The sequence below is a fragment of the Prionailurus bengalensis genome, chromosome D3, assembly GCF_016509475.1.
Source record: "Prionailurus bengalensis isolate Pbe53 chromosome D3, Fcat_Pben_1.1_paternal_pri, whole genome shotgun sequence".
Taxonomy (NCBI): domain Eukaryota; kingdom Metazoa; phylum Chordata; class Mammalia; order Carnivora; family Felidae; genus Prionailurus; species Prionailurus bengalensis.
The window spans coordinates 54,159,580-54,187,497 of NC_057356.1; the positions used below are offsets into that span (position 1 = coordinate 54,159,580).

The following is a 27,918-nucleotide window of genomic DNA, read 5'->3' on the forward strand; positions in this document are numbered from 1 at the left end:
GGTACTTCTAGTAATTTACACAAAGAGTTATTAGATCTTAGATAACTTATGCCCCTCTTGCAGTGGATAAATCAGATTCTAATCATGATTTTTTAAAAAAGTTTTTTTTTAAGTCAGCTCTACACCCAACATAGGGCTTGAACTCACAATCCCAAGATCAATAGTCACATGTTTTACTGACCGAGCCAGCCGAGCCACCCCTCTACTCGTAATTTTTAACACAACATTTTTTCAGAAGCATTCCATAATTTTTTGCATTGTCCATACTGTATACATTTATATATTCCAGGAAGCTAAATGAAAGTATAAAATGTATCAGCAGAATAAAAATATTTAGGTATTTACATATTGTAAACCTTTAAACAATTCAGTGTAGAGATTTATACATATGCCTTATAAGTAGGAGTATGAGACAGTTGAATTAGTACATAAAGTTTTTATTTAAAGTTTTCCCCTTCCAAGCAAGCTTCATTTACACATTCTAATACTGTACAAAATTTACAATCTCTGTGACTTACTTATTCACTATTCACTTCTAATAGTTTGTGCCTTTCTGAAATACAGAAAGCTTTACTTACAGTTCTCATAAATGCTCTTATTTATTTTGGCTAGAAATAAAAAATAAATGAAGAACAAGTCTAAGGAAAGTGAATATCCTTGTATAAACTGTGACTTTCAGAAGAAATGGTGACAGTTGACAAAAAAGGTTCTGAAGCAGACCTTGTTCTCTTCGTGACGTCAGCTGGGATTTTTCCCAAGTACTGTAACTTTTCTTTCCTATATATATGTTTTCAAGGAAAAAGAAATGAAAGTTGATTGCACTGAATATATATATATATTTATATATATATTTTTACAACGGATCCTTTGGATCTGAACATACAAATAAATACAAAAACAACAAAGATTGCACTTTACTGTAGAAACGGCATTGGATTCCAGTACACCCATCTATCTCGACATGCTCCACGGTGAAAGTTTATCACCAAGGCATTTTTAGTCTGTGGCTTCCCCATGTTGTTGTTTTGAATGACACTTTTGTGGAGGGATTCAACAACACCTCTGGGTGATTAAAAAATATTTTAGGCTACAATTTAGTATTAACCATTGTTTCAGCTCTGAAGCGCTTGAAAATCAAATTCATGTTCCTTCCAGTTTTGCTCTTTTGATTGTTCACATTGAAAACTATCTCATGCTCTCCTGACCTTCTGCTCCTACATTCCTCATGCTTCTAAAGACAACTAGCAATTGTTCAGCTAACTGATCTCAGGCATCTTTGGTGATAACAAACAAATATGATGAGTTGGAGAATAATCAGGGTAAGTCATGTGCTTTCCTAGAGCCAAATCCAGAGCCATTTCTAGAGCCAAAGGTGAGGAAGAGGGAGACATATTTGTTAAGAGCTATAATTCGTTCTTGTGGCTCTTTTAAGTGGTGTGTTTTAGGGACAGAGAGACAACTGGGATGGCACTTAAAAGAAATTTTTTCTTTCTTTTCATCCCTGAATTCCTGAAAGCAATCTCCCAGTTTCATCATAGGTTAAGTTTGGGTCAGATGTGTTATCCAACAGAATCTCTTCAATATTGTACGAAAACTTTGTCAGTCCTACCTTTTGAAGGAAATAACAGATGTGTTCACTACTTTTGTATATACTGTAAAAAAAAAAGACAAAACATGAGCTTCTGTGGAATGAATAGTGACATAGTATGTTTTGTCTTAATCTTTCATATAAAATTGAGGACACAAATTATGACTGGCTAGCCTAGAGCCCACAGGGCAGAAAGCAATTGCTATGAGAGCCAACATCTTCCTCTTCTGTGATCCCGTGAGGTGCTGTAAGGGGCAGGAGGTACGTGAAATGAAGTTATATAGAAACAAACATGTTCCCCTTTAATCTTATATTATTTTCTATAACTGTGTTGCCTATGGAGTCTGTGAAGGAGCCACAGGTTAGGAATATAGAATCGAGTGGCAATTTCTGTAATGCAGTGTAAGTATTTCAGTGGGTCGAATTCTGGATCGTTCATGAACACAATATCCCCAAAACTTCAACATAGGTCACATGCAGGTAGACTACAATGCACAATACTGATCTTAGGTCTGTCTGGGGCACTCTTCTGTATTGTATCTTTCTCCTTTTGAACGTTAAGGTCCACATGAGGAGTTTTCGTAAAGCTGGGACAAGTTAAAACCAGTCTGAGATGGAAGAGTCTGTCACCACAGGAAGTTTGGTGTGATCCGAGTTGCAGACACAGTATCTGTTCAAGAACAGGTCTTTTTCTTTTGTCATTACTTGTAAATCGTTAGAACCCAAGGGCGGGTTTCGGCAGTTGTGCCATTAGATGCACTGTTCCTAGTACAATAGTGATGTCAGCTGTCATTGTTTCCTAGAATGTGAGAGTGTTCATTCCAGGGTTCCCTGGCGTTATTTGTTGTAAGGTACACAGGCGGGCAAGATAACCGGTGCGCAGGCGGGACCTGCCAGTGGCTCTGCTACATCCCCTTCCAGTTCTGTCCAGGTGCCTTTTTCCGGGCAGTAGCATATTGTGGATGACTTGTAGGCCCCCTGTAATGGCAGAGGGGGGGCGTTTAGGGAAGAATGTTCCGAGAAGTGCAATGGCAATCCTACTTCTCACATTTACATTGGAAAGAAAATGTCAATTCTCTGCTCTTGCTAAAAAGTTCCAAATGAAAGCGGTGGATTTGAAACTGTTTTTTTCTACAGGAAAGTCTGAGATTTGCAAGACTGCAAAATCTGGATGTGTGTCTGTGATTAATAATAAAAGTCGAGCGCCTTCGACACCTAGATGATCAGCAAAATCCTTTAAAATAATGGACCAAAAATTGGAACTTATCCAGCTGGTTTCAGTTAAAAAAAATTCATCTTAGATTTTCAAATAATTTGGGTCAAACAGTTTGGTCAATTTTAAATCATTGCCTCACTTTTCCGGTTTTATTTTACTACTGTAGGGAGTAAGAGAGAAGATTCAAAACTAGTTCAAAATAAGCCGGACAAGAGGGCTTGTCAACTTCTTTGCACATTGATTTATTTTCAAGTGGCCACGTGAGAAATTAAAAAAAAATGTCTTTAATCTTGTTTCCTTTGTCAACCTCTGGGGGTAGTGCTTGTATGACATCTCGCTTCTAAAACCAAAGCAATTTGGCTTTTAGCACAGGCAAAACCCCAAAATTCCAACCAACCTGGTCATCATTTTTTGAAAGTGTCCTCCTGGTACCTGGTTCTAAATGTGCCCACTCTTGCAGCTAGTAATGTGCACCAGTGAACAAACCCCTTATGAATATGTAGTTCAATGTATATTTGCCTACATATAACTAATACCTTTTTAAAACTCCCCCCAAACATTATACAAGAACCTCGTTTGATGCAAAAGAAATAAGCTAATATTATTAATACCCCAAATTAATATTAAGAAACCAACACCTATAAATCAACAGTCATCATTTAAAAAGTGAATGTGTAGACCATGAGGTCATACGTGTCTATGTGATGTAATGTGATGTAATTCGAACTGCATGGCCACCTCCTCAAGTGTTCTTAACAAAAGAGAAGAAATAAGGAACACAATACATTTAAAAGAAGAATACATAAAAAAGAAACAGGCCTAACTTGTGTTAAGTCCTTATGTCTAACTTCCAGTTTTAGAGAAAATATGGAGACAGAGACTGTATTAAATGATATTGCAAGGTAATCATTAGCTAATTCCAGAATGTCAGCTTTTCTCTCTAATAACTGACCCTGTTTTTTTCAACAAGTTAATGGCATGGATGAAGAAGTGGAGTGGGGTGATTTTCCAGATTGCAAGAGATGGATGAGATATAATAACCAAATACAAGTGAGGGTATTAGATTCTGACTTGAACATATCAACTTAAAAAAATATATATATATATATTTAAAAATTTTTTAAAAATGTTTATTTATTATTGAGAGACAGAGAGATGTCTGAGAGATGTCTGAGACAGAGAGACAGAGCATGAGCATGGGAGGGCCAGAGAGAGAGGGAGACACAGAATCCGAAGCAGGCTCCAGGCTCCGAGCTGTCAGCACAGAGCCTGATGTGGGGCTCGAACTCACAAACCACGAGATCATGACCTGAGCTGAAGTCAGACGCTTAACTGACTGAGCCACTCAGGCACCCCGAAATATATATATATATATATATATATATATATATATATATATATATTTTTTTTTTTTTACAAGTGAATAGGAAAACTTTGAATGTAGAATAAGGGAATTATAGTTAATTTTGTTGGGTGAGATGACAGTGTGTTTACATAAACGAATACTTTTTTATTTTTTGAATTTTTTTTTTTTAACATTTATTCATCTTTGAGAGACAGAGAGAGACAGAGCATGAGCGGGGAAGGGGTAGAGAGAGGGAGACACAGAACCCGAAGCAGGCTCCAGGCTCCAAGCTGTCAGCACAGAGCCCAACGCGGGGCTCGAAGTCACAACTGTGAGATCATGACCTGAGCTGAAGTCGGACACTCAACCGACTGAGCCTCCCAGGCACCCCCATAAACGAACACTTTTTTAAAGATAAATACTGAAGCATGTAGGATGAAATACTTCAGCCAAAAGTTTTTAAGGGTGAATAGATGAAGTATGCCAAAATTTTGATGGATGTTGAAACTGGATGCTAGGTTAACAAGAGTCCATTGTACTCTCAATTTTTGTGTAACCTTGGAAATTTTCCTGATAAAGATGGGGGAAAGTGAAAAGCCATGGAAAATTATATATCCTAAAGGGAATTTGTGGATATTTAACAGGTTCCAGTGTTTATGCCTTACTGGTCAGAAACTTTTCAGACAATTCAAACAGTTCAACAAACTATTCAAACAATTTCAACGCAATATTTGTAAAACCACTTCAGTATCTTTACTTTAGTTGGAAAGCCAGAATCCCAAAAGCATGGCGAGAAGAGAGAAGCAGAGACCTACTGCATTTGGGGATATAGTTGATCAGACAGCAAGACAGCTCAATAGCAACCACACCAATTTTATTTTATTACTTAAAGTAACTTACTCCTAGCATACAAGCATGATACTCTTAAAAGGTTTATGTGTGAAAATAAATTCAAAATGGATGAAAGACCTAAATGTGAGACAGGAAACCATTAAAATCCTACAGGAGAACATAGGCAGCAACCTCTTTGACCTTGGCTAGAGCAACTTCTTACTAGACACATCGCTAAAGGCAAGGGAAACAAAAGCAAACATGAACTATAGAGACGTCATCAAGATAAAAACTTCTGCACAGTGAAGGAAACAACAAAACTGAAAGGCAGACTATGGGATGGGAGAAGATATTTGCAAACAACATACTGATAAGAGTCAGTATCCAAAATCTATAAAGAACTTAGCAAACACAACATCAAAAAAACAGAGAACCCAGTTAAGAAATGGGCAGAAGATATGAATAGATCCTTATCCAAAGAAGACATCCAGATGGCTAACAGGCACATGAAAAGATGCTCAACATCACTGATCATAAGGGAAATCAAGATAAAAAACATGATGAGATATCACCTCAGACCTGTCAGAATGGCTAAAATAGACAACAGGTGTTGGAGGATGCTGAGAAAGGGGAACTCTCTTGCACTGTTCATGGGAATGGAAACTGGTGGAGCCACTCTAGAGAACAGTATGGAGGTTCCTCAAAAAAGTGAAAATAGAATTACCCTATGATCCAGCTACTGCACTATTAGGTGTTTACCCAAAGGATACTAAAATACAGATTCAAAGGAGTACCTGCACTGTTTATAGCAACATTACCAACAATAACCAAACTATGGAGAAAGCCCAAATGTCCACTGACTGATGAATAGATAAAGAAGTTGTGGTATGTCTATACAATGGAATGTTACTCAGCTATCAAAAAGAATGAAATCTTCCCATTTGGAATGATGTGGACAGAGCTAGAATGTATTACGCTAAGTGAAATAAGTCGATCAGAGCAAAAGAAATACTATATGATTCACTTATATCTGGAATTTAAGAAACAAAACAGATGACCATATCGGGGTGGGGGTGGTGGAAAGAGGAGAGAGGAAAAGATACCACAGAAGACTTTTAATGATAGAGAACAAACTGAGGGTTGATTGAGGGAGGTGGGTGGGGGATGGGCTAGATGGGTGATGGGTAGTAAGGAGGACACTTGTTGTAATGAGCACTGGGTGTTGTATGTACACAATCAATCACTGAATTCTACTCCTGAAACCAATATTGCACTGTATGTTAACTAAATAAAATTTAAGTGAAAAAAAAAGGTTTATGTGTAGGCGGTTAACATTTAGAGGGAAACACAAAGTAAGCACAAACAGAAGGAGAGGATGAGGAAATGTGGACACATACCATACTCCAGCTGTAGCCACCCACAAGGTAGATGCTGTCATCAAGCACTGCACAGCCAGGGCCACTTCGACCTTCCAAAATGGGAGTTTGGAGAATATTCCACTGGTCACCTTTTGGGTCATAGCATTCCACAAGCATTACGTCAAGGTGGGAGAAACCTAAGTGACATAGCAAAATGGAACCACATAAGAATAAACTCTCAGGGTGGCTGCCTGAGTGGCTCAGTAGGTTAAGCATCCGACTTCGGCTCAGGTCATGATCTCACGGTTGGTGAATTTGAGCCCCACATCAGGCTCTTTGCTGTCAGCACAGAGCCTGCTTCAGATCCTCTGTCCCCCTTTCTCTGCCCCTCCCCCACTCCCTCTCTCATGCTCTCTCTCTAAAATAAGTAAACATAAAAAAAATAAAAAAGAATAAACTCTCAGGGTCCCAATTCAGGGCTAGGGCTTCTCCTTCTCCTTCACCTTCTCCTTCTCCTCCTCCTTCTCCTCCTCCTCCTCCTCCTTCATCTTCTTCTTCTTCTTAAAGTTTATTTACTTATTTTGAGACAGAGAGAGAGAGCACAAGCTGGGAGGGGCAGAGAGAGAGGGAGAGAGAGAGAATCCCAAGCAGGCTCTACACTGTCAGCACGGATTTCCGACACATGACTTGAACTCACAAACTGTGAGATCATGACCTGAGCTGAAACCAACTGAGCCACTCAGGTGCCCCAAGGCTAGGAGTTCTTTTAAAAAAAGCTCTAGGGCTACAAAATAGATAATTGTGTTTTTAAAGAGACAAAGGTATAAGTTTACTAGTGAAATAGAGAAACATGTTACGAGAGACCTAAAACAAACTCTGGGTATGTCCAATTCATTCAAAGCAAGAATGTCTGACTCAATGTCGTTGGTAAATGTTGATTATATGGGGGTATATCTTATTTTAAAATGTTTATTAAAACCTTATTTAAAAGGTTTAAAATAATTAAACGTAAGCATTTTATAGAGTGCTTACAATAAGCTGGTTGTCTTCCAAATGCTTTCTGTAGATGAATTCACTTAATTCTTCTCAACCACCCCATGAGATAGTTATGCCATTATATTCATTTTAGAGAGGAGAAAACTGAGAGCAAGAGAGAAATAATGACTTGAGTAAGTCACACAACCAGTAAGTAGATAGGCTGAGGTTTAAACTCAGGCAAACAGGCTTCTGAGCTCATATTATTACAGGCTAAACTGTATTGCTTTTCCTAAACTAATATTTAACTCTCAAAATGTTAAAAAAAATTTTTTTAATGTTTATTTATTTTTGAGAAAGAGAGAGAGATAGAGTATGCAAGCTGGGATGGGACAGAGAGAGGGACACAGAATCCGAAGCAGGTTCCAGGCTCTGAGCTGTCAGCACAGAGCCTGATGTGGGGCTCAAACTCACACACTGTGAGATCATAACCTGAGCCAAAGTCAGATGCTTAACCAACTCAGCCATCCAGGTGCCCAATCAAACTGTTTTAATTAAATGGTGTTCAGAATCTTTTACCTTTTTCAACAGTTTATGTTTATAAGCAACTATGATGAAGTGAATAGTTTCCAATATCTACTAAGGATCAAGGTCAAGTAGGGGGCTAACTTTCACTGAGGGCTTCTTCTCTCACCTCTGATGAAGTTTTTCAGTGACTGGGGCAGTAAGTGGGTTGCAGAGAACAGCTTAAATTCTTAGACTCCACTGGGGCCCTGCCTTTAATTTAGAAAGTCAAAAATCTGGAGGGGGAGTGCTTCCTGGTCACTGAACAGACCAAATCCTTGATAATATTTTTCTTCTCTTTACATGTATGCAATGGATATTTGCTAGCTGACAATTACAATGCATACACTCAATCAAAATCAACCTACTGGACTCTTCAAAGTAATTAAAAAGATAGACCAAAAAGTAGAATAATTTTCATTCTTGAAGAAGCGGACAAATTATTTCAGGCCACTAACTTCTTACATAAAATAAATCACATAGATTTGAGAACAGTAGAGTGAAGGATTTACTGGAATTCTGTGGTATATTCCTTTCCTGTAAGATTATTGATGATAATTTCTGAAGCATGGATAATTGGAATGAGGACTGGGGAAAATTTCCAGTTCTGAAGTTCTAGTGGCATCATAGGAGGATACGTATGCCTTCTTGGTGCCCACTACACATATGACATATGTTGATGATAAGCCTCAAAAACTGTAAGGAAAAGATAATTACCCCTCTTTTATAGACATGGGATTAAGGGTCTTGAGTAAGACCACACAACTACAGGTGCATAACTGGAACCCAGATCCATACCCTTCTCTCTACACCATAATGCCTTCCTGAGCTGACCTAACTTTGATGTGTGTGTGCTCTCATTTAGGTTGTCATTACCCTGTCCAAGTATAACCTCAAATATTAAAGCTTCCTAGAATGTGGGGCAACTGGGTGGCTCAGTTTGTTGAGCATCTGACTCTTGATTGCGGCTCAGGTCATAGTCTCATGGTTCATGGGGTGGAGCCCCATGTTGAGCTCTGTGCTGACAGTGTGGAGCCTGCTTAGGATTCTCTGTCTCCCTCTCTCTCTCTCTCTGCCCCTCCTTCACTCGCATTCTCTCTCTCTCTCTCAAAACTAAATAAACATTTTTAAAAATTTCTAGGATGTTTAGTCATCATTATGCAAAAGAAATTAGTAGAAATCACATTTTAATGTAGAAAGCTACAAAGTTAATACTGCATACAAATATTTTGATGAGAAGGAATGGTGTATGGCTTGAGATGAAAGAGAAGCAATGAAAGAGAAAAAGAATAAAAAGGGAAAAGTTGCAGCAGCAAAGGTAATCAATCCCTTCCCACTGGGGAGAGTACAAAGGTGAGCAGCATAGACTAGGGTATTGACGTTTCTGATTGAATACGAACTTGGAAATATTTACATAAAAATTACACCTGTGTGGTCTTTATTATGTTAGGGATATATATGTATTGGGAGAACCAAAAGGAATGTCTACATCTATCATTTTTTAGATGGTTGTATGATGGAAAAATAAATGCATAGAAGGCCTTATCTACCATACTTGGATGGCCTGTTTCACATTTGGTTCAATTTCAAGGATCATGGCAGGTCAGAGCCAGAGGAGATTTTAGAGATCATCTATACCAGTTTCTTCATTTTTAGATAAGAAAACTGAGGCCCAATGCAGTTTAGGAATCTTAACAACACAGTTCTCTCTGCTTTCCTGTCAAATTCAGTGTGATATGCATGTAGATAGTTACACACATGCACGTAAACTACAAAAAGTTGTAGTCAGGGGCACCTGGGTGGCTCAGTGGGTTAAGCATCTGATGTGGGCTCAGGTCATGATCTACAGTTCGTGAGATCGAGCCCCACGTTGGGCTCTGTACTGACAACTCAGAGCCTGGAGCCTGATTTAGATTTTATGTCTTCCTCTCTCTCTCTGCCCCTCCCCCACTTGCGTGCTCACTTTCTCTCTCTCTCTCTCTCTCTCTCTCTCTCAAATGAATAAACTAAAAAAAAAAAAGGTTGTAGTCATACAGATATATGGAGAGGAGAGGAGCCCAAACAAAACTCTAAAAATATCATCTGTTTTTTTTTTTTTTTTTTTTTAAAAGCAAGTAGAATTTGAGAAGCATAGGTTTGGTGTTCAACTCTTAAAAGAAATAATTCCAAATTTAGACATGGAATTCTACTCAATGTTTTCTTTAAGAAAAATCACGTATTAGCTTCTTTGTGCAGCTATGACTGAAGTTCTTTATGATCACTACAAAAAACAATTTTCTGGAAAAAATTTATTGCTATAACTTCGGAGATAGGGAATAATTTATTTTACTGAATTCATTGTTACAACAAATTGTTTGTGCTTTCAGTTATTAATGCTTCCGTTTTTTACTTTCTGTTGACATCATTATTCATTTCTTTAATGTGTGTGGTAACTTAAAAATAATCCTATCTGCAGAGGAGCCAAAATAAATGCCTGCCCAAGGGTACAGCTAATTTACACAGAGTAGATTTTATTTGGTCAACATGTTTTTTACTTGGTTAACTATGATTATCTAACGAGAAACCCCCTTAGCAAGAAACATGAGATGCAAATGATATTGTGATTAAAAAAAAAAAGAAAAAGACCTTTCAAATGATTTCCTCCAATTGCATACAAGCGATCATTCATTACAGCCAAAGTGTGGATGGCGCGTTTTGTGTTCATATCTTGTTTTCGAGCCCAGACATCCATTACAGGGTCATAGCAATATAGCCATGGGACATATTCTCCATTGTGTACACCCCCTGTGAATTAAACATATACATACAAGTCAAGAAAGTGCCTTGGAACTGAAGTTTGGAACAGAAAGTGGAGGAATGACTTGCCTGAAATGTATATCTTCCCATTGTGCACTGCTCCTGCGTGAGCAGCCAGAGGCTGGGGCAAAGAGGACACATAACGCCATTCGTTCGTTTCTAGGTTATAGCTCTCCACGCTGGACAAATAGCCGGTTTCGTTCCTTCCACCAATAACGTATAAATGCTTGTCCAACCGACATGCATAGAAACTGGCTCTTCTACAATGAAAACAACAACCCACCATAAATCACAAAAGGGGCTCCGTCAGTCAGGGAAAAGGAGGTACATCCCGCTCTAGGAAGGGTTGCAGAAATTTGGAAATAACACACACAGCTCCCTTCTAAATCTGAGACCTTTACAGTAATTGTACGCATTGCCTGTTCTGGTTAGCAATTTCATATTAAAGTAACAGGAGAGGAGAAAGTCACCAACCCTGTTTCAGCTTCTTTTATCTTGCTTTTTTATACACCGTTAAAGTGTTCACTAATGTTTGGGATATTTGGTACCTTGTACAGATATCACAGCTCAGTAAGACAAAGTGAAAAATGAGGTAGATAATGTAACAATAATAAATTATCTTGACATTCACTTTTTTCATGGTCCTTCAAGGGTCATTGTTCCCAATTTATAAGAGAACTACATCATCAAAATTTTTCTTCAATTATCATTTTTTTTCTTCCCAGTACTACCACAAATAGAGAAACTTTTGTGAACTGAATAGAGTGCTGAAATTTTGCTCTTATACAAACCAATCGTAGGAATTTCACTGATAGAGCTTTTAGTGTTGTTTCTTACAAAGCTACAGGATATTTTTTTAGTCTCTTTTCAAGAGAGGCAATTCATTAATTATCCCATTATGCCTTCAAAGGTAAAAGACACAAGCTGTGTTGAAAGGGAGACCAATCCTGAGGTAGACCATAAAATAAGAGTGAGATATTGAGGACCTGAAGTAGAGTTTTATGGAAGACACAGAAGAGCTGAGCAAAAGATATTTTAAAGGACGATGTAAGACTCAGTAACTAGTAAGACATGAGAGCTGAGGGAGAATAAATGTTCAAAGGGGACCTGAAAATTTGGAGTTAGGATGACTAGGTTGATATATTAAGCAAGTCCTTGACCCTTTGCTTCTTTTTTTCTCATTGATGCTACTGGAATAATACACTTTGTAAGGATAAGATATGAATAAGTACGATTGTTAAGTGCCAGGCCCCTCAGAGGATATAATTTATGTTTGATAAATGTATGGTCTTCATAAAAATAAGGGCCAAGACTCTTGGGCAATGTCAGTAGCAAGATCAAGAGTCCTAAAGATTTTTATCAGATTTTCCAAGTTGTGTTTACAAAGTGCCAAAACCTCTAGGAAGCAGGAGACGGCGTCTTGATTAACAGTTTGGTCTCTGGAACAGATTGCATGGCTACGTGATTTATTGGATGTGTGACCTTTGACACATTAGTTAACCCCTCTCAGCCTCAGGTTGCTCATTTGTAACAAGGGGATGCTAATGGTACCTTTTTTTACAGGGTTATTTGCAAATGCATATGTAAAGTGCTGTCATAGTGCCCAGTTTTTGTTCATGTGTCAGAACCATCAGTTACCATGACCCGGGTAAAAATGTTATTAAAAATCAGCCATCAAGATGTTTGCATATAAACTTTGCCTAGCCATATTTTAAATGACAGTGAAATTTCTTAATGTTTGTGTAGGTGATTTATTACCAGTAGGTATGGTATATGTTATAGATGTTGATGTATTCAGTTTTATTTTTTTCTAGCTTTTTTGAGGCATAATTGGCAAATAAAGTTGTAATATATTTAAAGTCACAATGCAATAATTTGATATATAGATACATTGTGGAAAGATTCCCACAATCAAGTTAATTAACACATGTATCACCTCACATAGTTAGTTTTTTTGTTTTTTTGTTTTTTGTTTTTGTTTTTGTTTTTGTTTTTGTTTTTGTTTTTTTGGTTTTCTACTCTCTTAGCAAATTTCAAGTATACGCTACAATATTAACTATAGTCACTATGTTATATATTAGATACACAGAACTTCTGCATCTTATAATTGAAAATTTATACCTTTTGACCAACCTCTCCTCATTTCTCTCATCCTCCTGGCCCCTAGCAACCACCATCCATTGTTTCTTTAAGTTTGACTTTTTTCTTTTTTTTTTTTTTTCCAGATTCTACATATAAGTAACTGTGTTTCTCTTTGTTTGGTTTATTTCACTTTGCAAAACGACCCTTAATTTCATCCATGTGGTCACAAATGGCAGAATTCCCTTTTGTCATGGCTAAATAATACTCCATTGTAAAGATATGCCCCCTTTTCTTTATCTATTCATCTGATGACAGACACTTAGGTTGTTTCTAGATCTTGGCTTTTGTGAATAATGGTGCAATGAACATAAGAGTGCAGATACCTCTTCAAGATATTGATTTCATTTTTTTTGGATATAAAACAGAAGTGGGATTGGTGGATCATATGGTTTTTATTTTTTTTTAGTAGTCCTGAAAATCATGGATAATTTTAGAGCAAAATTTTGGCTCTGTTTGTATTTTTCCCTGTATTTTCCTGATGCTTTTGAAAGAAATACGTGCTGTGGAAAATTCAGAAGGACAATGAAGAACGGCAATGATGGAAAAAGAGGAAGGAGGAAAGGAGGAAGGAAAATAAAGAGTAGGTGTGGCAGATTTCATAGAGTGAGTCTGGTTAACCTGGGTCTTCTGAGGGGTTCATGAAGCTCTGAAATTGTAATAAAATTGTAATAAAATGTTGCATATATAGGTCTTGCACGTATGCATTGTTTGGAGAATATGTTTGGAGAAAGGTATTAGGAAGAAGCTTTTTAATCAGATTAATCTAAAAATTTTGAGATTTCCTGTTACAGAGAAGTAAAACCCATTTAAATATAAAATCAGATTAAAAACAGTTGCAAAATTAAGTGCCTACAGATGTCCATTGCTTCCTTCTATTTCTCTAACCAGATTTCAATTGCTTTCTCATTGAATAAGATAGGTCAAGGTTGTCTTAATAGTGCTTTTACCTTCTCAGTTAAAATGTGTCATTGAAAAGCCTGACATTCTATAAAAATAGACGAAAGTAACGTATTTCTTTGCGCCTTCGACACCATCCCTCTTCCATATGATGATTCTATAACAAGTCTTAGAGCCTCTGAAATAATGAATTTACCAATCCTACTAATGGGCCATCTTTAAATAATTTGGACTATGCGGGCCATAAAGTGTTCAGTTCTTCTATGCGCTAGATACTGGTCTACAAGAGAAAATGCCTGCTAGTCATGACAAGTATGAAAACCCTCCACCAAATAAGTGTAGATAATGGAGAATAAGAGCAAAATCTCCTTGTAGTAGTGTGCACTCCTTTCATCTAGTCTAAATTTCAGTTTTCTCACTTTTTTCTATCCTGGTTCCTTCCTTCCTTACTGACACTGAGTGAGCCTGTCAGAACTTGCTGTCTTTCTAGCCAAGATTTTCTTAATTTGATGCTTCGTGTGTACTCCTAGCTTTATCCACACAGTGTCACTGTTAGGATCTAAATGGAAAAAAAAAAAAAAATCAGTAGGTTCCGCTTCCTGACTAAAACTGCATTTTTATGTAGAAATTCCAATAGTGAAGATTCTGAGCCTATGACTTATTCCCTTGCATGTCCAAAGTGAGAATTCATGAGATACATTATAGGAACACTGGATAGTTAATGGTCTGTCAGCAACTGTGAACATTTGCTCCAGGCTAAAATTTTACCATACCAGGTCTCTCTTGGGAGTGCTCCCTGCCCCTCCTCCCCACATGAAGAGCACACATAATTAGGCTATTTGGGTGTTTTGTTTTTTTTTTTTTTTGGAAAGTAAGTTCAAGATTACTGAAAAATTTTAAATGGGATTACACTATTTGTATTGCAAATTGTTCATCTCACCCTCCTCCAGCCTCTCCTCCCCCAATGCCAGAGGCAATAATAGTCAACGTATTGTGAGAAATTAAAAAAGACTACCAGTTGCTGGTAGTCAACTTCCACAAACACAATGTGAACACTGCATATTGTACAGGTCTTTCCTGGTTCTTTCTGACCCTTTGGATGGTCAGTTTATATCCTAGAGCATGAGATTGAATTACTATAACCTTATCTCAGCTTGAAATCTTGACTTTCACCATCATGTTAAAAACAACAAAAGATTTTTTCAGACAGAATATTGTCTCACATTGTTTCTTAAGGCTTGTAGTAACCATTAAAATTTGGAAACATTTTTTACGTATTGCTTCTAGCTTTTGTCTTACTCTGTGAAATATAAGCTTTGCTGTCCGTGCTTTCCAAACTGCTTTTTCTTTTTCTTTTCTTTTCTTTTTTTTTCTAGACTAGCTAGGGGTAAGAGCTCCAGATGAATCACACCTACAATGTTTATTTTTATTGAAGAAAAATGTAAAGTTACCAAAGCATTTCTATTGATCTTAGTTTTAATTTTTACTCTCTTCTTTTTCCTGAAGAATCAAATCCTACATCTGAGACCACAACAACTCAGTAGCATTACATTTAAGCGTGTATTTTCCTGTAATCATTTCACAGATAGTAGGGATGCATTTCATGAGTTGGTTGAGTAAGCCTAGAAGCAGTGTGCCCATTTCCCTGCTGAACTGGGGGATAGTCTGCGCTTTGATTATAGTACTCCTTTAGAAGCTCTGATTAGGTGAGATATCCTAAGAATCTGTCCAGCCGGCTCGAAAAGTGGGTTATCCCAGAGGTGGTTTTCAACAGGCTTCTATTATTCTCGGTTTGGTAACTTCTCAGCAGTTTGGTACCAAGAATGGAAGGAGGGAGGTGGGGGAACTTCTGGTGAGCCTGATTCATGATCTATACAATGTACAATTAATTCAATTAAGTGTTTCAAGAAACTTCAGATCTGAAGGGTGTCTCATATATATATTTTTTCTTTTTTTCTTCTTCTTTGTGTGCTCACCAATTAAGCCATGATGGTAACTGACTGTATTTGCTACTTAGAATGGAGGCTTGGCAATGACAGAAAAATTTCATTTTAGGTTATGGATTGTTGCCAGGGTCAACCAACCCATAGGAGATAGGGAGCTAGAAGATTGACTGGGCATTTGTGAGATCTGCCTTTTCCCACTCAGCTCTGTAAGGAGCTCTTTATTTGGTCTATCGAGTTGATTGTTCTAAATCTAAAAAAAAACTTCTTTTACTAGGGACCTGACATGATATACCATAATGACTTAGAAAGAAACGTTAAACAGTCCATCCTGTCAACGGTGGCTGCCGGGCGCCGACAGACCATGGCAGGTCTTTTTATCAGGTCAATGAGCTGCTAAAAATTGTCTAAGTAGGACCCTGCCATGATAGGCCATAGTGCCTCAGAGGAAGTCATTATAGAATATCAAGTAAACAATACACATTTAAAAAAATTACTAATTAGGTTTTGCAGCAATACTTCTCATCCTTAGGGGCTCTAGAGTGAGATAATTGACCGCGACGTGAGTTATGCCTCCCAAACGGAAGGCGTGAAGGTTAATTATCGTGGTGTGCAGCCCCCCAGCAAAGGGGACCGCGGTGATGAGATGCTGACATTTCCAATAGATTATTGATATTCATTTTTAAAATATGTTTCTTAAAGAAAACTTTTTGGAATGGTTTTGATTAAAGGGTAGGGTGATGCAGCCACAATAAGAGCAACCAGGAAATAACCCCAAAGGGAGAGAAACAAGGTGCAGTGGAGAGGACATCAGGCGGCTTTTATGCAGGCACGTATGCACAAGAGGAGGACTGAGAACTTTGTCTGGATATTAACTGACTTAGAATCATTTCTTCAGGTACGTTGGAGCTGCACATTCTCAAAAGTGTCTGTGGTTCTTACATTGTGCCTCATCGTTTCCAGCGTATAGCTTTTAGTCTCCCGAAAGAGGGTTTTAATATATTTATAGAGAAGAGAGGGTTAGATAGGGAGTTTTCTCATACCGTAGATTCATACTGTCCTGCTGTAGGAATGCACGTTTTTGAATAAATGATATTATCCGAAAACTTCCTTTTAACTTGGAATTTATGAAGGAACTGATTGGATCTTAGTGATGTAATTCAATCTAATTGAATGTTTATAAACGAGATGTTAAGGTGACGAGTCGTGAGGGAAACAGGAAAGAAAGTTATTTCTTAAATACTTCAGTTGAGAAGAAGCAATAGGTTGCAGCTTATTGTAATTATATCGGATACTTTGCTCAAGAGGATGCTGAAGTATTATTTGAAAAGAATCAAGGGCTCAGAATTTAGCCTGAGAATTTGCATATGCCTATTAAGGTGTGGCCTTATGTAGGTAACAACCAGGAGAGGCAAAATATGTATAAATATAGTTAGTAGTCACTCGTCCCTTGGCCGCTAGGAGACTGGGGTGAGATGAACACCAAATATGTAAAAAACTGAGATGATACTTTGCAAAACTCTTTTTTTTTTAAAGCTAACAAATGACCTGTTCTTGAATGTATAATGGGAGGATAGTTGAGAGGGCAAATGTACAAGATTTGAGTTAGTGAGACTTGAAAATTTAAGACTGAAATTTCTGCATCAAAATGCATACCATTGTAAGAATGGTGGGTTTTTTTTTTTCCAATTATAGGATTTAAATATATTATCACCAAGAAAAGTGGGATAGGCAGTGAGATTTTAGCTCCACTCGCCAACAAACCAAAGTAATGTAATAATGGAAGACAATCATACATTTTTTCCTCTTCCTACATTAGGACCAATAATTGATTTACTTGATTAGTTTTCCCCATTGAGTTAACAAAGGAGTTATTCCAAATGGGCCAGGCCCAATTTTGTATTTTGACTCGTATGTCTTTCCTTGGCTCCATTTAGCATAATTTGTGATAGGAAACCATTCAGCATCTATGCTTCCTGTAAAGTAGCCACAAATGTTTCAGACATAAGAAACAAACACTTACCTTTCTTGCATGGGTGGAAGTTGTATCCAGCTATTAAATCGAGGATCATATCGACTGACAAAATTTGTACTGTGTTTTCCTGCAAAAATATATGTGAGACATTTAAAACTTAGTTTCCTTTGTTGTTTTGCACATCTAATAGTGTTTGTAAGATGTGTCTGTTTTCAGGTTTAACACACACATGAATTAAGTAGGGCGACTAGTTAGCCCAGTCTGAGAAGCAGTAAGTCAGTAGAATAAATGTGCCACCTCAAATATTTTTCCTTTTTCTTCTTTTCCACTCCATCTTCTCTTTCTTTCATTTTTTGGACTGAGTCAGAACAAAACTAAATCAGCCATTATGATAAAAGCAAGTATGTTTACCAAACCAGTTTTACCACAAAGTTGGGAAATTTTCTGAATTTTGGTATTATTGTGTTTTAAAAATAGGAACTTATTGTCTGTAAATAATCAGTTCTAGAGACTTTTTAAAAAGTTTTTTTTTTCACATTTATTTATTTTTGAGAGACAGAGCATGAGCAGGGGAGGGGCAGAGAGAAAGGGAGACACAGAATCAGAAGCAGGCTCCCGGCTCTGAGCAGTCAGCACAGAGCCTGATGTGGGGCTCGAACCCATGAACCATGAGATCATGACCTGAGCCGAAGTTGGACACTTAACTGACTGAGCCACCCAGGCACCCCTGTTCTAGAGACTAACTTGTGTAATATCTGTGGTTAGAGCCTTTTTTTTTTTTTTAATGATCCAAGAACCTAGCAGTGGTTGAGTCAGCTCTCTTCCCATGGAAATAACAGCAATCACTTCAGTGAGAGTTTGCATTAGGAAATCAGTTTTAGTCAATTCACGTCACGTAAGTTCTGTGTGTGTGTATTTGGGAGAAGCATGGTTGCAGGTACATGTGCTGAAGTGGGAAACATGAGTCCTCAGAGCTGGTGAACCAGCTTTTCCCCTCTGTTGTGCCTAGGAAGCACAGCAGTGCCTTTAAGGTATTAAAATGAATCCTATTTTACATATAGATTGACACCAAAGCAAGAAATGGAAGTGAAAGACTGTATTCCATTTTCTGTGTAGCACCCGAGATGACAATCATCTATAACACTTGAAGTTTTAACTCTGAAAATGTTTTTGTTCATATATGTAAAACTAAACATTGAAATACAGGTACTAAACTTCACCACAGGAATAAACAGATAGGAGTGTGTGTGTGTGTGTATGTGTGTGTGTACATGCTTGTGTCTATCCAACACAATTATTAATTGCATAAATATATTTTGAGCATTTATTGTATGTCTTATGTGCTCTAGGTTCTGAGAATATATTGGTGAACAAAAAAGGAAAAGTCCCTGTTCTTGTAAATGAATAAAGAAATATATATTTTCAAGTAGAGACGAATGTTATAAAGCAAGGATTGATAGGGGGCAGGCTAGTTTAAATAGAGTGGTTACCTGCCTACAGATGTTTTCTGCAGAATGAGCCTCTCACACAGTGGGCTTGGTGAGTAGAAAGTCCCAGGGGTTGGCCATGAGTTCAAATCCAGCAAGAATACTGGGGTGACTTAGACAGAAGTCAGAAGCATATCAAGGACCAGAATACAGTGTGCCTTGTGGACTGGTGCAGGATTGTGTCTTCTGTTATAAGAATAGCAGGAAGTCGCTGGAGGGTTTTGAGCAAATAAAAAACATGGCCTAATTTATCTCTTACAAAGATCACTCTGGCTATTGTGTGAAGAACAGACTGTAAAGGGCCCACTCTGAAAGCAAGGGAGCTATCAGGAGGCCATTATAAAAGTCAAGGAAAGGGGTGCCTGGGTGGCTCAGCTGGTTGAGCAGCCGATTTCGGCTCAGGTCATGATCTCTCGGTCCGTGAGTTTGAGCCCCGCGTCAGGCTCTGTGCTGACTGCTCAGAGCCTGGAGCCTGTTTTGGATTCTATGTCTCCCTCTCTCTCTGACCCTCCCCCGTTCATGCTCTGTCTCTGTCTCAAAAATAAATAAACGTTAAAAACAAAATTAAAAAAAAAAAGTCAAGGCAAGAGCTGATGGAGGCTTGAATGAAGGTGGAGGCATTAAGATATGTTGGGATCTATTGTATGGGCAGTGCCGATAAAATTTTCAGATAGACTGAATATTGGTATGAGAAAAAGTAAGCAATTAAGGATGGCTGCCAGATGTTGAGCCTGAGTAACTAGATGGAAGGTCATGAAATTTGCTGAAGTACAGAAGACCAGGCAAGAGGAGTTTGAGGATTAGGAAGAGAAACCATTAGTTCCGTTGTGGACTTAACCTTGAGAGACCTATAGGGTCTCAAAGTAGAAGTATATGGTAGGCCACTGGCTCAATGAGGCTGCAGATGCAAATTTTGGAGTCATTAGTCTAGAGATATTATTTAAAATCGTAGAACAAAATAAAACCCTTTAGACAGAGGGTATGGGCATGGAAAATAAGAGTCCTGAGAAAGAGCCCTGGAGTACAAGAAGAAAAACCAGCAAAGGAAAGGAATTGTCAGAGACAGGAGCGAAAAGTATGATATTTTGGAAGCCATGTCAAATAGTACTTCAAAAAGAGGAGCGAACAACTGAAAATTGACCATAGTATTTGGCAACATGGACGCTGAGGGTAGTCTTGACAAGATTGACTAAGATCTAAGAAAACAGATGCAAGAGGAAGGCAATGCTTCTTAGGATTTTGCCACGAGAAGGAGTAGATTATAGCTGGAGGATGCAGCATCAAAAGTAGGTTTTTTTGGTAGTTTGATTGTATTTTTTTTTTAATTTTTTTTTCAACGTTTATTTATTTTTGGGACAGAGAGAGACAGAGCATGAATGGGGGAGGGGCAGAGAGAGGGAGACACAGAATCGGAAACAGGCTCCAGGCTCTGAGCCATCAGCCCAGAGCCCGACGCGGGGCTCGAACTCATGGACCGCGAGATCATGACCTGGCTGAAGTCGGACGCTTAACCGACTGCGCCACCCAGGCGCCCCTTGATTGTATTTTTAAGTCCAGAAATACTGGAAAGTCCTTGAGGGACAAGGCAAGAGGGAATGAGAAATAGGCCTTAGGTTGGAGCAGAAACAAAAATAGGAGGGAAGATAAAATACATGGGTAGCAATGGTGGTAAGTGAACAGATTTGGTAGTAGCAAGATGAAGATTTTATCTTCTGATTGCTTCTATTTTCTTTGAATTAAGAGGCAAGGCCATCAGCTGAGAGTGCAGAGAGAGGTTTTGGAGAAAGAGGCATTTGAAGAGAGAGAAAGTGTGAGAGAGTTAACTTGGAGGGTGGAAGAGTATATTGACCAGGGAAGTTTGGTGGAGTTGGCCAGTAGTGAGCATGGTTCATTAGTAGCCAGTGTGGCTCTGTGGTTTTCTACATCCACATTTAGTTGCTCAGGAGAGGGAAGAGGTGGAAGGGAGTTGGGTTTAACCAGGGCCAGGGCTTTACCAGGAGAGTATAATGAAAGGAGAGGTGGATTCAAGGACTGCAGGTATATGTGCTAAGGTGATCATAGGAATGGGCACTAGACTATAAACCCAGTAAGGAGGGAGGTAAGGACATCAGAGGATGATGGACAGTGAAAAAGTAGTAGGGTAGAGTGAAGGAGGTATCATTTCCAGGATAACTGTGGCTAGCTGCCACATGAGAGGGCAGAAGGTAAAAAAAAAAAAACCCTGAAGATATTCTTTACAGTGATGGATTTTAAGGTTATGGGAGTGACAATAAAGAGACAGTAGAAAAGCTACCTGCCTCCAATAATAAGAGGTTCTGGGCTCAGGTGGTGGAGCCATGCAGTCCCCATTAGAGAGGGTGGCTGGGAAAAGAGTATTCTCAGAAGATAGCCAGGTTTTGATTAGAAAAGAATGGAAGTGATCATTAAGAGGAGAGTTGAAGGATTCTGAGGATTTTATGGACGTGATATTATGAGTTCTAAGGATCTTGTGAGAGTCTGGATAGTGTGATTGGATGGTAAATTAAGTTTGATTTGGAGGTGTACAGAAAGAGTTAAGAGTGAATGACCCCCAAAATTTGGATTCCACAAAGAGAGGCTCCAGCTCAAGGAAGAATTATGTCTAGAGTTGGTTTATAAGGGAGTTTTTGCAGAATTTGTAATCACTTTATTCTAGAAAAAAATATTCTTAGTAGGTTTCAAGGTTCCAAAAGAATCTGAAGATAAATGCTGTTAATAGGAATGTAGAGCATACCCGCCATATATAAGAATGTTTCTTTTTGAAGTTTGGTTTAGAATTTCCACTTAGAGGAAGACATCTGCCTCCTTTTAGCAATGGGGCAGAGTGCCTTCACATGCTGAGCAGTGGTGGCAGAAATTAGCAATTGTGCTTTGGTTGTATTGGTAGTGGCCTTCACTCAGAGAAAAGGCTAAGCAAGGACTGGTGTGATATGGATGTGGATGTGGATGAAGAATTTCCAGGGGCAGAGTCATTGGTGTGAAGGAGAGGTAAGGATGGAGGACTGGGGACAGAAAAAGAAGGAAGGCATTCTGGAGATGGCAAAGGATGTGGTGAGGGGTAATGAACCTCAGAAGAAATGAATGTGGTAGAGTGAGGAAGGTGAGCTCAAAAGAAATTACTTGTTCCTTCTTATGGCTTCTATTGGACTCTACCAGCAGCTTAAGAATTTTTGGTTACTTCACTCCTTTAGTTCCTTCTCATCTTTTCTACTTTTTCCTAATTCTTCCCCCAATTCTTCTCTTTTTTGTGGTGATGCCCTGTCACCAGACAGGTTTGTTGACTACCCCTTAGGTGATAGGTAAAATGGAGCATGGGTGGCAGTTTTCAGACATGGGGGAAAAAGAAGGAGGGGGGAGGGAAGGAAGTTCCCTATAGGCAGTGTTTTTGGGAGCCAATCATCAGTAAGTGACAAATGTAAATTGGTTTTCTGTAAGCTGGGGCAGTGAGAGGATAGATGCATATGTATTAAAATATTATAATGCATTCCTATCACTAATGATGTGAAGGGAGTTAATAGGAGTTAATATCTCTAGCTGAGTAGAAAAAAAAATGGGAGCACCTGGGTGGCTCAGTCAGTTAAGTGTCAGACTCTTGACTTCGGCTCAGGTCATGATATCACAGTTCATGATTTTGAACTCTGCACTGATAGTGTAGAGCCTGCTTGGGATTCTCTCTCTCTTCGCCTCTCTGTCCCTACCCACCCCTCTCAGAATAAATAAACTTAAAAACGTATGTATCCTGCTTAAACTTCTAGTAACTAATATGTTTTATGATTTCAAATTGTCTTGTAATCAAGACAATAGATAAATGAAATTATATTTGTATTTTATGAGTACATATGTGTTTTATGAGCATGGGTTAAATTTAACAATTTTGAATTTCATTCAAAGACAAGCATCTCAGGCACCATTTTTGTAAGAACTAAAGTTTAACTTAAGATTTCATCTTTGGAACTGACATATCCAGAATATTTGAATTCATGGATTTTTAATTTTTCCTCCCTGGTAGCTATGAAATTAAAGCATGTTATATATTATCATCGGATTGTTATTCTTTATAAATTTTGGTATTAACTGCTTACTTTTTAATTGAAAAATGTATTATAGTATGAAAATCCCATTTTTTTTAGATGATTGAGCCCCTTTGTGGTTCTCTAAATCAGAAGTGATGAAGATTCTTTGAGAATAAGGGCCCTTTCCACTGTGATACAATACTGACTTTATTTCAAAATATCAAAGGCAAAAACATGATTGTTATTTAATATTAAACAAAATCCGTATGTTTGCGTGAGGGGGAACTGTCATGCAATATGGCTCTGGAGTCAGACAGACCTACACTGGAATCAGCCCATCTTCATTCAAACTGTATGTGCTGGCCAGTTATTTGCCCTCTTCAGGCTTAGACTCCTCATAGTAACACTAGAACAATCATGGAACAGACCTCTTGGGATGGTTGTGAGATTCGGTAAAATGGTGCAGGAGAGTGCTTAGCAAATTTCTGGGAAATAATTAGTACTCAACAAATACTACTGCTAATGGTTTAAAAAGAAAAAAAAGAAAAAGAAAAAAGAGTGGCTATGGTTGACCAGATGGTTGTCGTCCAGGTTGCTCATTGTCACCGCCGTTCCCTCTCTGGAGAATCACTCTCAGCTGTACAGGCCATGTCCCTGCCTGCCCTCCTCCCTGACGTGAGGGGAAGGCCCCCGCCAATGACTGAATGACTGATGGGAAGACTTGCCTGCTTGCCCCCTGATGTGACCAATTCTCCTCTGTTTAGGGGAGCCAAATCAGTGGTTCATCAGCATTTGCCCAGCTCTATACAAGTGACTTCACATGCCACACATAGCAGGGACAGAATGACTCAACTTTGCAGGTAGGACTCCCACAGCTCTAAAAGGGGGTCTTACAGACACAGAGTTAGCTGCTAGGCCCATATTGAGAGTAAACATAAAATTAAAATACAGTAATGAAAGTTTTACTAAAATTCAATTCTGAGTCTCCTAGTGGCTAAAGCAAAAGAGGAGGGACACGGTAAACCATACAAATCCATTAGTGGTAATTTTCAAAAGCACACAGTGACTCAGTATTGTGGTCTGGCAAGAATTTGTCACATGGGTCTCCACATGGGACACGCCGAGTGGTGAGTGACAGATGTCCCTGCAGTAAATGCGATGCTGTGTTTTCTACAGTATTTTGTCACAGCATATTCACTGAGGCCTTTAAAATGAATTCCTGTTCATCTCAGGCGTGGGGGGAGGCAAGTCAGTGAAGTCCAATGGCACAGTTTTGTGGGACTCTGAATTAGTTCAGAGATAACACCTGGACTCTCCAGCCTAGAGGAAGGAATATGTCCATGGTGCTATTCCTTATCACCCCACCCAACCTCTCAGCTATGTTTGATAGAAAGTTGAACAGTAAGCAGTTATAGGTTATTTTGAGGAAGAGAGAGCATAACCCGGGGAGCAGGTTTTCTGTGTTGCTGAAAAAGTCTGTCTTAGAGGAGTGGGAAGTTCATAGTGTTTTGTGAAAACTAAATGGTCGCACCAAGACTGGTACCTTTTAATTTAATTTAATTTAATTTAATTTAATTTAATTTAATTATTTTATTTTACTTTATTTTTATTTTTTGAGAGACAGAGAGAGAGAGAGGGAGCAAGTGCGTGAGGGGCAGAGAAAGAGAGAGAAGTGGGGCTCCCTCAAAGTGGGGCTCGTGTTCACCCGAAGCAGGGCTTCGATGTGGGACTCGAACTCACGAACCGTGAGATCGTGACCTGAACCAAAATCAGATGCTTAACCCACTGAGCCACACAGGCACCCAAGACTGGCATTTTATTTTATTTTTTTTTAATTTTTTTTTTTTCGACGTTTATTTATTTTTGGGACAGAGAGAGACAGAGCTTGACCGGGGGAGGGGCAGAGAGAGAGGGAGACACAGAATCGGAAACAGGCCCAGGCTCTGAGCCATTAGCCCAGAGCCCAACGCGGGGCTCGAACTCCCGGACCGCGAGATCGTGACCTGGCTGAAGTCGGACGCTTAACCGACTGCGCCACCCAGGCGCCCCAAGACTGGCATTTTAAAAGAGACCTACAGGATCTGGGAAGGGAGATGGGCTAAGAGAGAACATTGTCACCAGAAAGAGGACTTTGCAGCCTTCTCTTGTCATGTGTTCGTTTTAATCTGGCCTTCAAAAAGAATGTTCTGTAGATACTTTGCTTAGATAAACCTGATGGCTGTGCACTGTTGACTTACAAAGACTCTATTCAGTTCAAATTACGTTGGAGGGAGAACAGGTGAAATAGTAATGGGGAGTTACAGTGGATTGTATATATGCCAGTGGTGTTTTCGGGGCGGGGAACGCATCAAGCCTGTCATTGCAAAGGTAAGTTAGAGGAGAGATATTAAATATCATTTTTGCTCCTGTTCTAAACCTGTGTCTCACAAAGCCCAGGAACTGTCCTCTTTGGATAGGAACCAATAAAGCTGCAGGTTTTGGGAAAGAACGTCCTGCTCTCTTCAAAGAAATGTTCTTGGAGGGTAGCCGGGTTGTTTTCCTTTAAGATTTTCTAGAGTGAACAGATGTAACAATTTTCTATAATTTGCCTTGGTGCAGATGCTGAAAGAGAGCATTCACAATAAAATATATGCAGTATATGTAATTTCACTTGGATGTTCTGGGGTTTTAAAGTAAAAATGTGTACCTGCAAGCTGTTTTACGGTTTCTCAGTCATAATAATCTCTGTTACACAGAAGGCTACAACTGCAACCCCTCCTTCACGTGCAGGAGTTCCAAAAATATCTTGATAATTTTGCGCATTCGGCAAGGCATGGTGTTCTCCCTGGGCTGGCTTGGGAGAGGTGCTAAACGTGTTCAATTTCTCTTTGCGAGGAATTTATCAAGTAACCACATCCACAGGGAGGATGGTGGATAGTCTTCGAAAGGAGCCCCAACTAGAATGGGTCTCAAGTAAGAAATGCTGCAAGAGAACTTGAGCTGTGAAGTTCACTTCAGTTCGGACTGCACATGACGCTTATCTACTGAAACTGCGTTATTACACTGATAAAACGGGAGGAAAGTGGTGGAGAAGGTGGTGAGAATTCTTAATAGCTGCAGCTTGCTACCTGCCTCTGGGGAGTCTGTGCTTATGTTTGTGACGTTCCTCAGGGGACGGATAAGGAGAGGGGCCGGGGCGTCACTGCAAAGCCAAATCCCCAGACGGTCCATGAGCGAATGCTCCACTGCGCGCGTCCTCTGCCAGCTCAACGGTTGACCCTCCCTCCAATCGTCAGCCCAATTTACCGACTGCTTCGTGTGTCCCTGCGCACAGAAGTGCATTTCCCACAGTAATCACAAAACAGGCTGCCACCAGTGCCTTCCACGATGCACATGCTCGTTGCGCACCTACTATTGAGCAGTTCAATAGTTACCATTGGGGTTCCATTGGTCCTCTCCACCCAGCACAAACAAGAAGTTTTCTACCTCCACAACGCAGTGGTGGGCACTGTTGTACGGCATAACTGGAATGGAGGGGGGGAGAAAAGAAAAGACGCATGAAATTCTCCACCTTAGGACTTGAGACCTTGGCTCACTAGTTATTTGCTTCCACCAAAGGGTGTCAAATGTGAGAGTAAGTCGGAAGGAAGAAGACAGCAGCAGCCGCAGAGGGGACACCCGCCGGTCTCCAGTGGTTCAGCCGTGTGTTCACAGCAATTTCAAACCCAGCCCCTTTTGATTAATTTTACATAATGTTATTCCACAAATTAGTCAAGAACAACCTGTCTTGCGGCTTTCGAGTCTTAAGTTGTCCTCACCTGCCTGATGATGGGGATCGAATTCTAAAGCAATGACTGATAGTCCCAAATGGTCAGGGCTGGGGGTTACTTCTTGGAAGAAATAACCCTGCATGCGCTTGGAGCCGTTAAGATGCTCTGCCCAAACTTGGTTTGCTGGCAATCTTTCCATAAACAGACTCAGGGTGCTTGGTAGCTTTCTATTCCACAGCAATGAGCAAGCTGAATTTCCATACAGTTTTAAGTTTTTAAATTAAGGTCCTGCTGATTTAATGCCTTCTCCAAATGTATACGCTTAATTTCCTGTACAATGTCATTAGCAGCACAATCACACATTTTCTATCTATCTGCTTAGGAGCTCTTCTGTGACGAAGATAAAAACTGTCAGGAACATCACAAATATCCATCCGTTCCCCTGGTCTCACCCTTCGCCCTGCCCCAGTGTGGTTGGTGTCAGGAGGGGGGTGTTACTGAGAAACCCACCAAAGCCCCGGTTGCTCTGTGTTTGTTTGTTCTCATTTACATTTTCTTTTGGGAGACACACACAGTATGAATAGGACAGCCCTGTCACCCCATGTGCTGTGCAGTGTTGGTGGCTGCTATTGTAATATCATATGGCAAATGTAAACTCGAGCAGAATTAGTTATCACATCACATGCAGTGGTTTGGACCCAGTGACACCCAGTAGGAAAAATGATGTCCTTGTTCGGCTCATCATATGGGCACCTTAAATCTAGGTGAGGACAAATGGAGAGGTGATGTGCATGTTCAGGCAGAGAACTTATTGCTTGACACGGATCAACAGAGCACTTAAGAAACCAGTGCAGTGGGAAATCAATATGAGTCAGGGCCAGCTCTTCCTCTGTGCTCTTTTGCCAATGCCGAAAGAGACAGAGCCTATCCTAGACCCAACTTATTTGGGATGATATATATCTCTCATTTCATTTTGTGTTCATCATCTTTTCTTTTTCTCAGAATGCACTTATGCTGGCTA

At 39.3% G+C, this 27,918-nt stretch overlaps 1 protein-coding gene across 1 annotated transcript in view; it reads right to left on the minus strand.

The window, feature by feature from the left end:
• Nucleotides 1-421: 421 nt before the first annotated feature.
• Nucleotides 422-27,918, minus strand: part of KLHL14 (kelch like family member 14) — a 102,113-nt gene continuing 74,616 nt past the window's right edge. Inside the window, exons 3-8 of the mRNA XM_043558555.1 lie at nucleotides 26,562-26,651; nucleotides 17,679-17,757; nucleotides 10,743-10,933; nucleotides 10,503-10,661; nucleotides 6,378-6,535; nucleotides 422-2,566 (exon numbers count right to left, since the gene is read on the minus strand). Of these exons, the coding sequence (XP_043414490.1) occupies nucleotides 2,426-2,566; nucleotides 6,378-6,535; nucleotides 10,503-10,661; nucleotides 10,743-10,933; nucleotides 17,679-17,757; nucleotides 26,562-26,651 (818 nt within the window). The 3' untranslated portion in view covers nucleotides 422-2,425. The remainder of the gene's footprint in view (nucleotides 2,567-6,377; nucleotides 6,536-10,502; nucleotides 10,662-10,742; nucleotides 10,934-17,678; nucleotides 17,758-26,561; nucleotides 26,652-27,918) is intronic.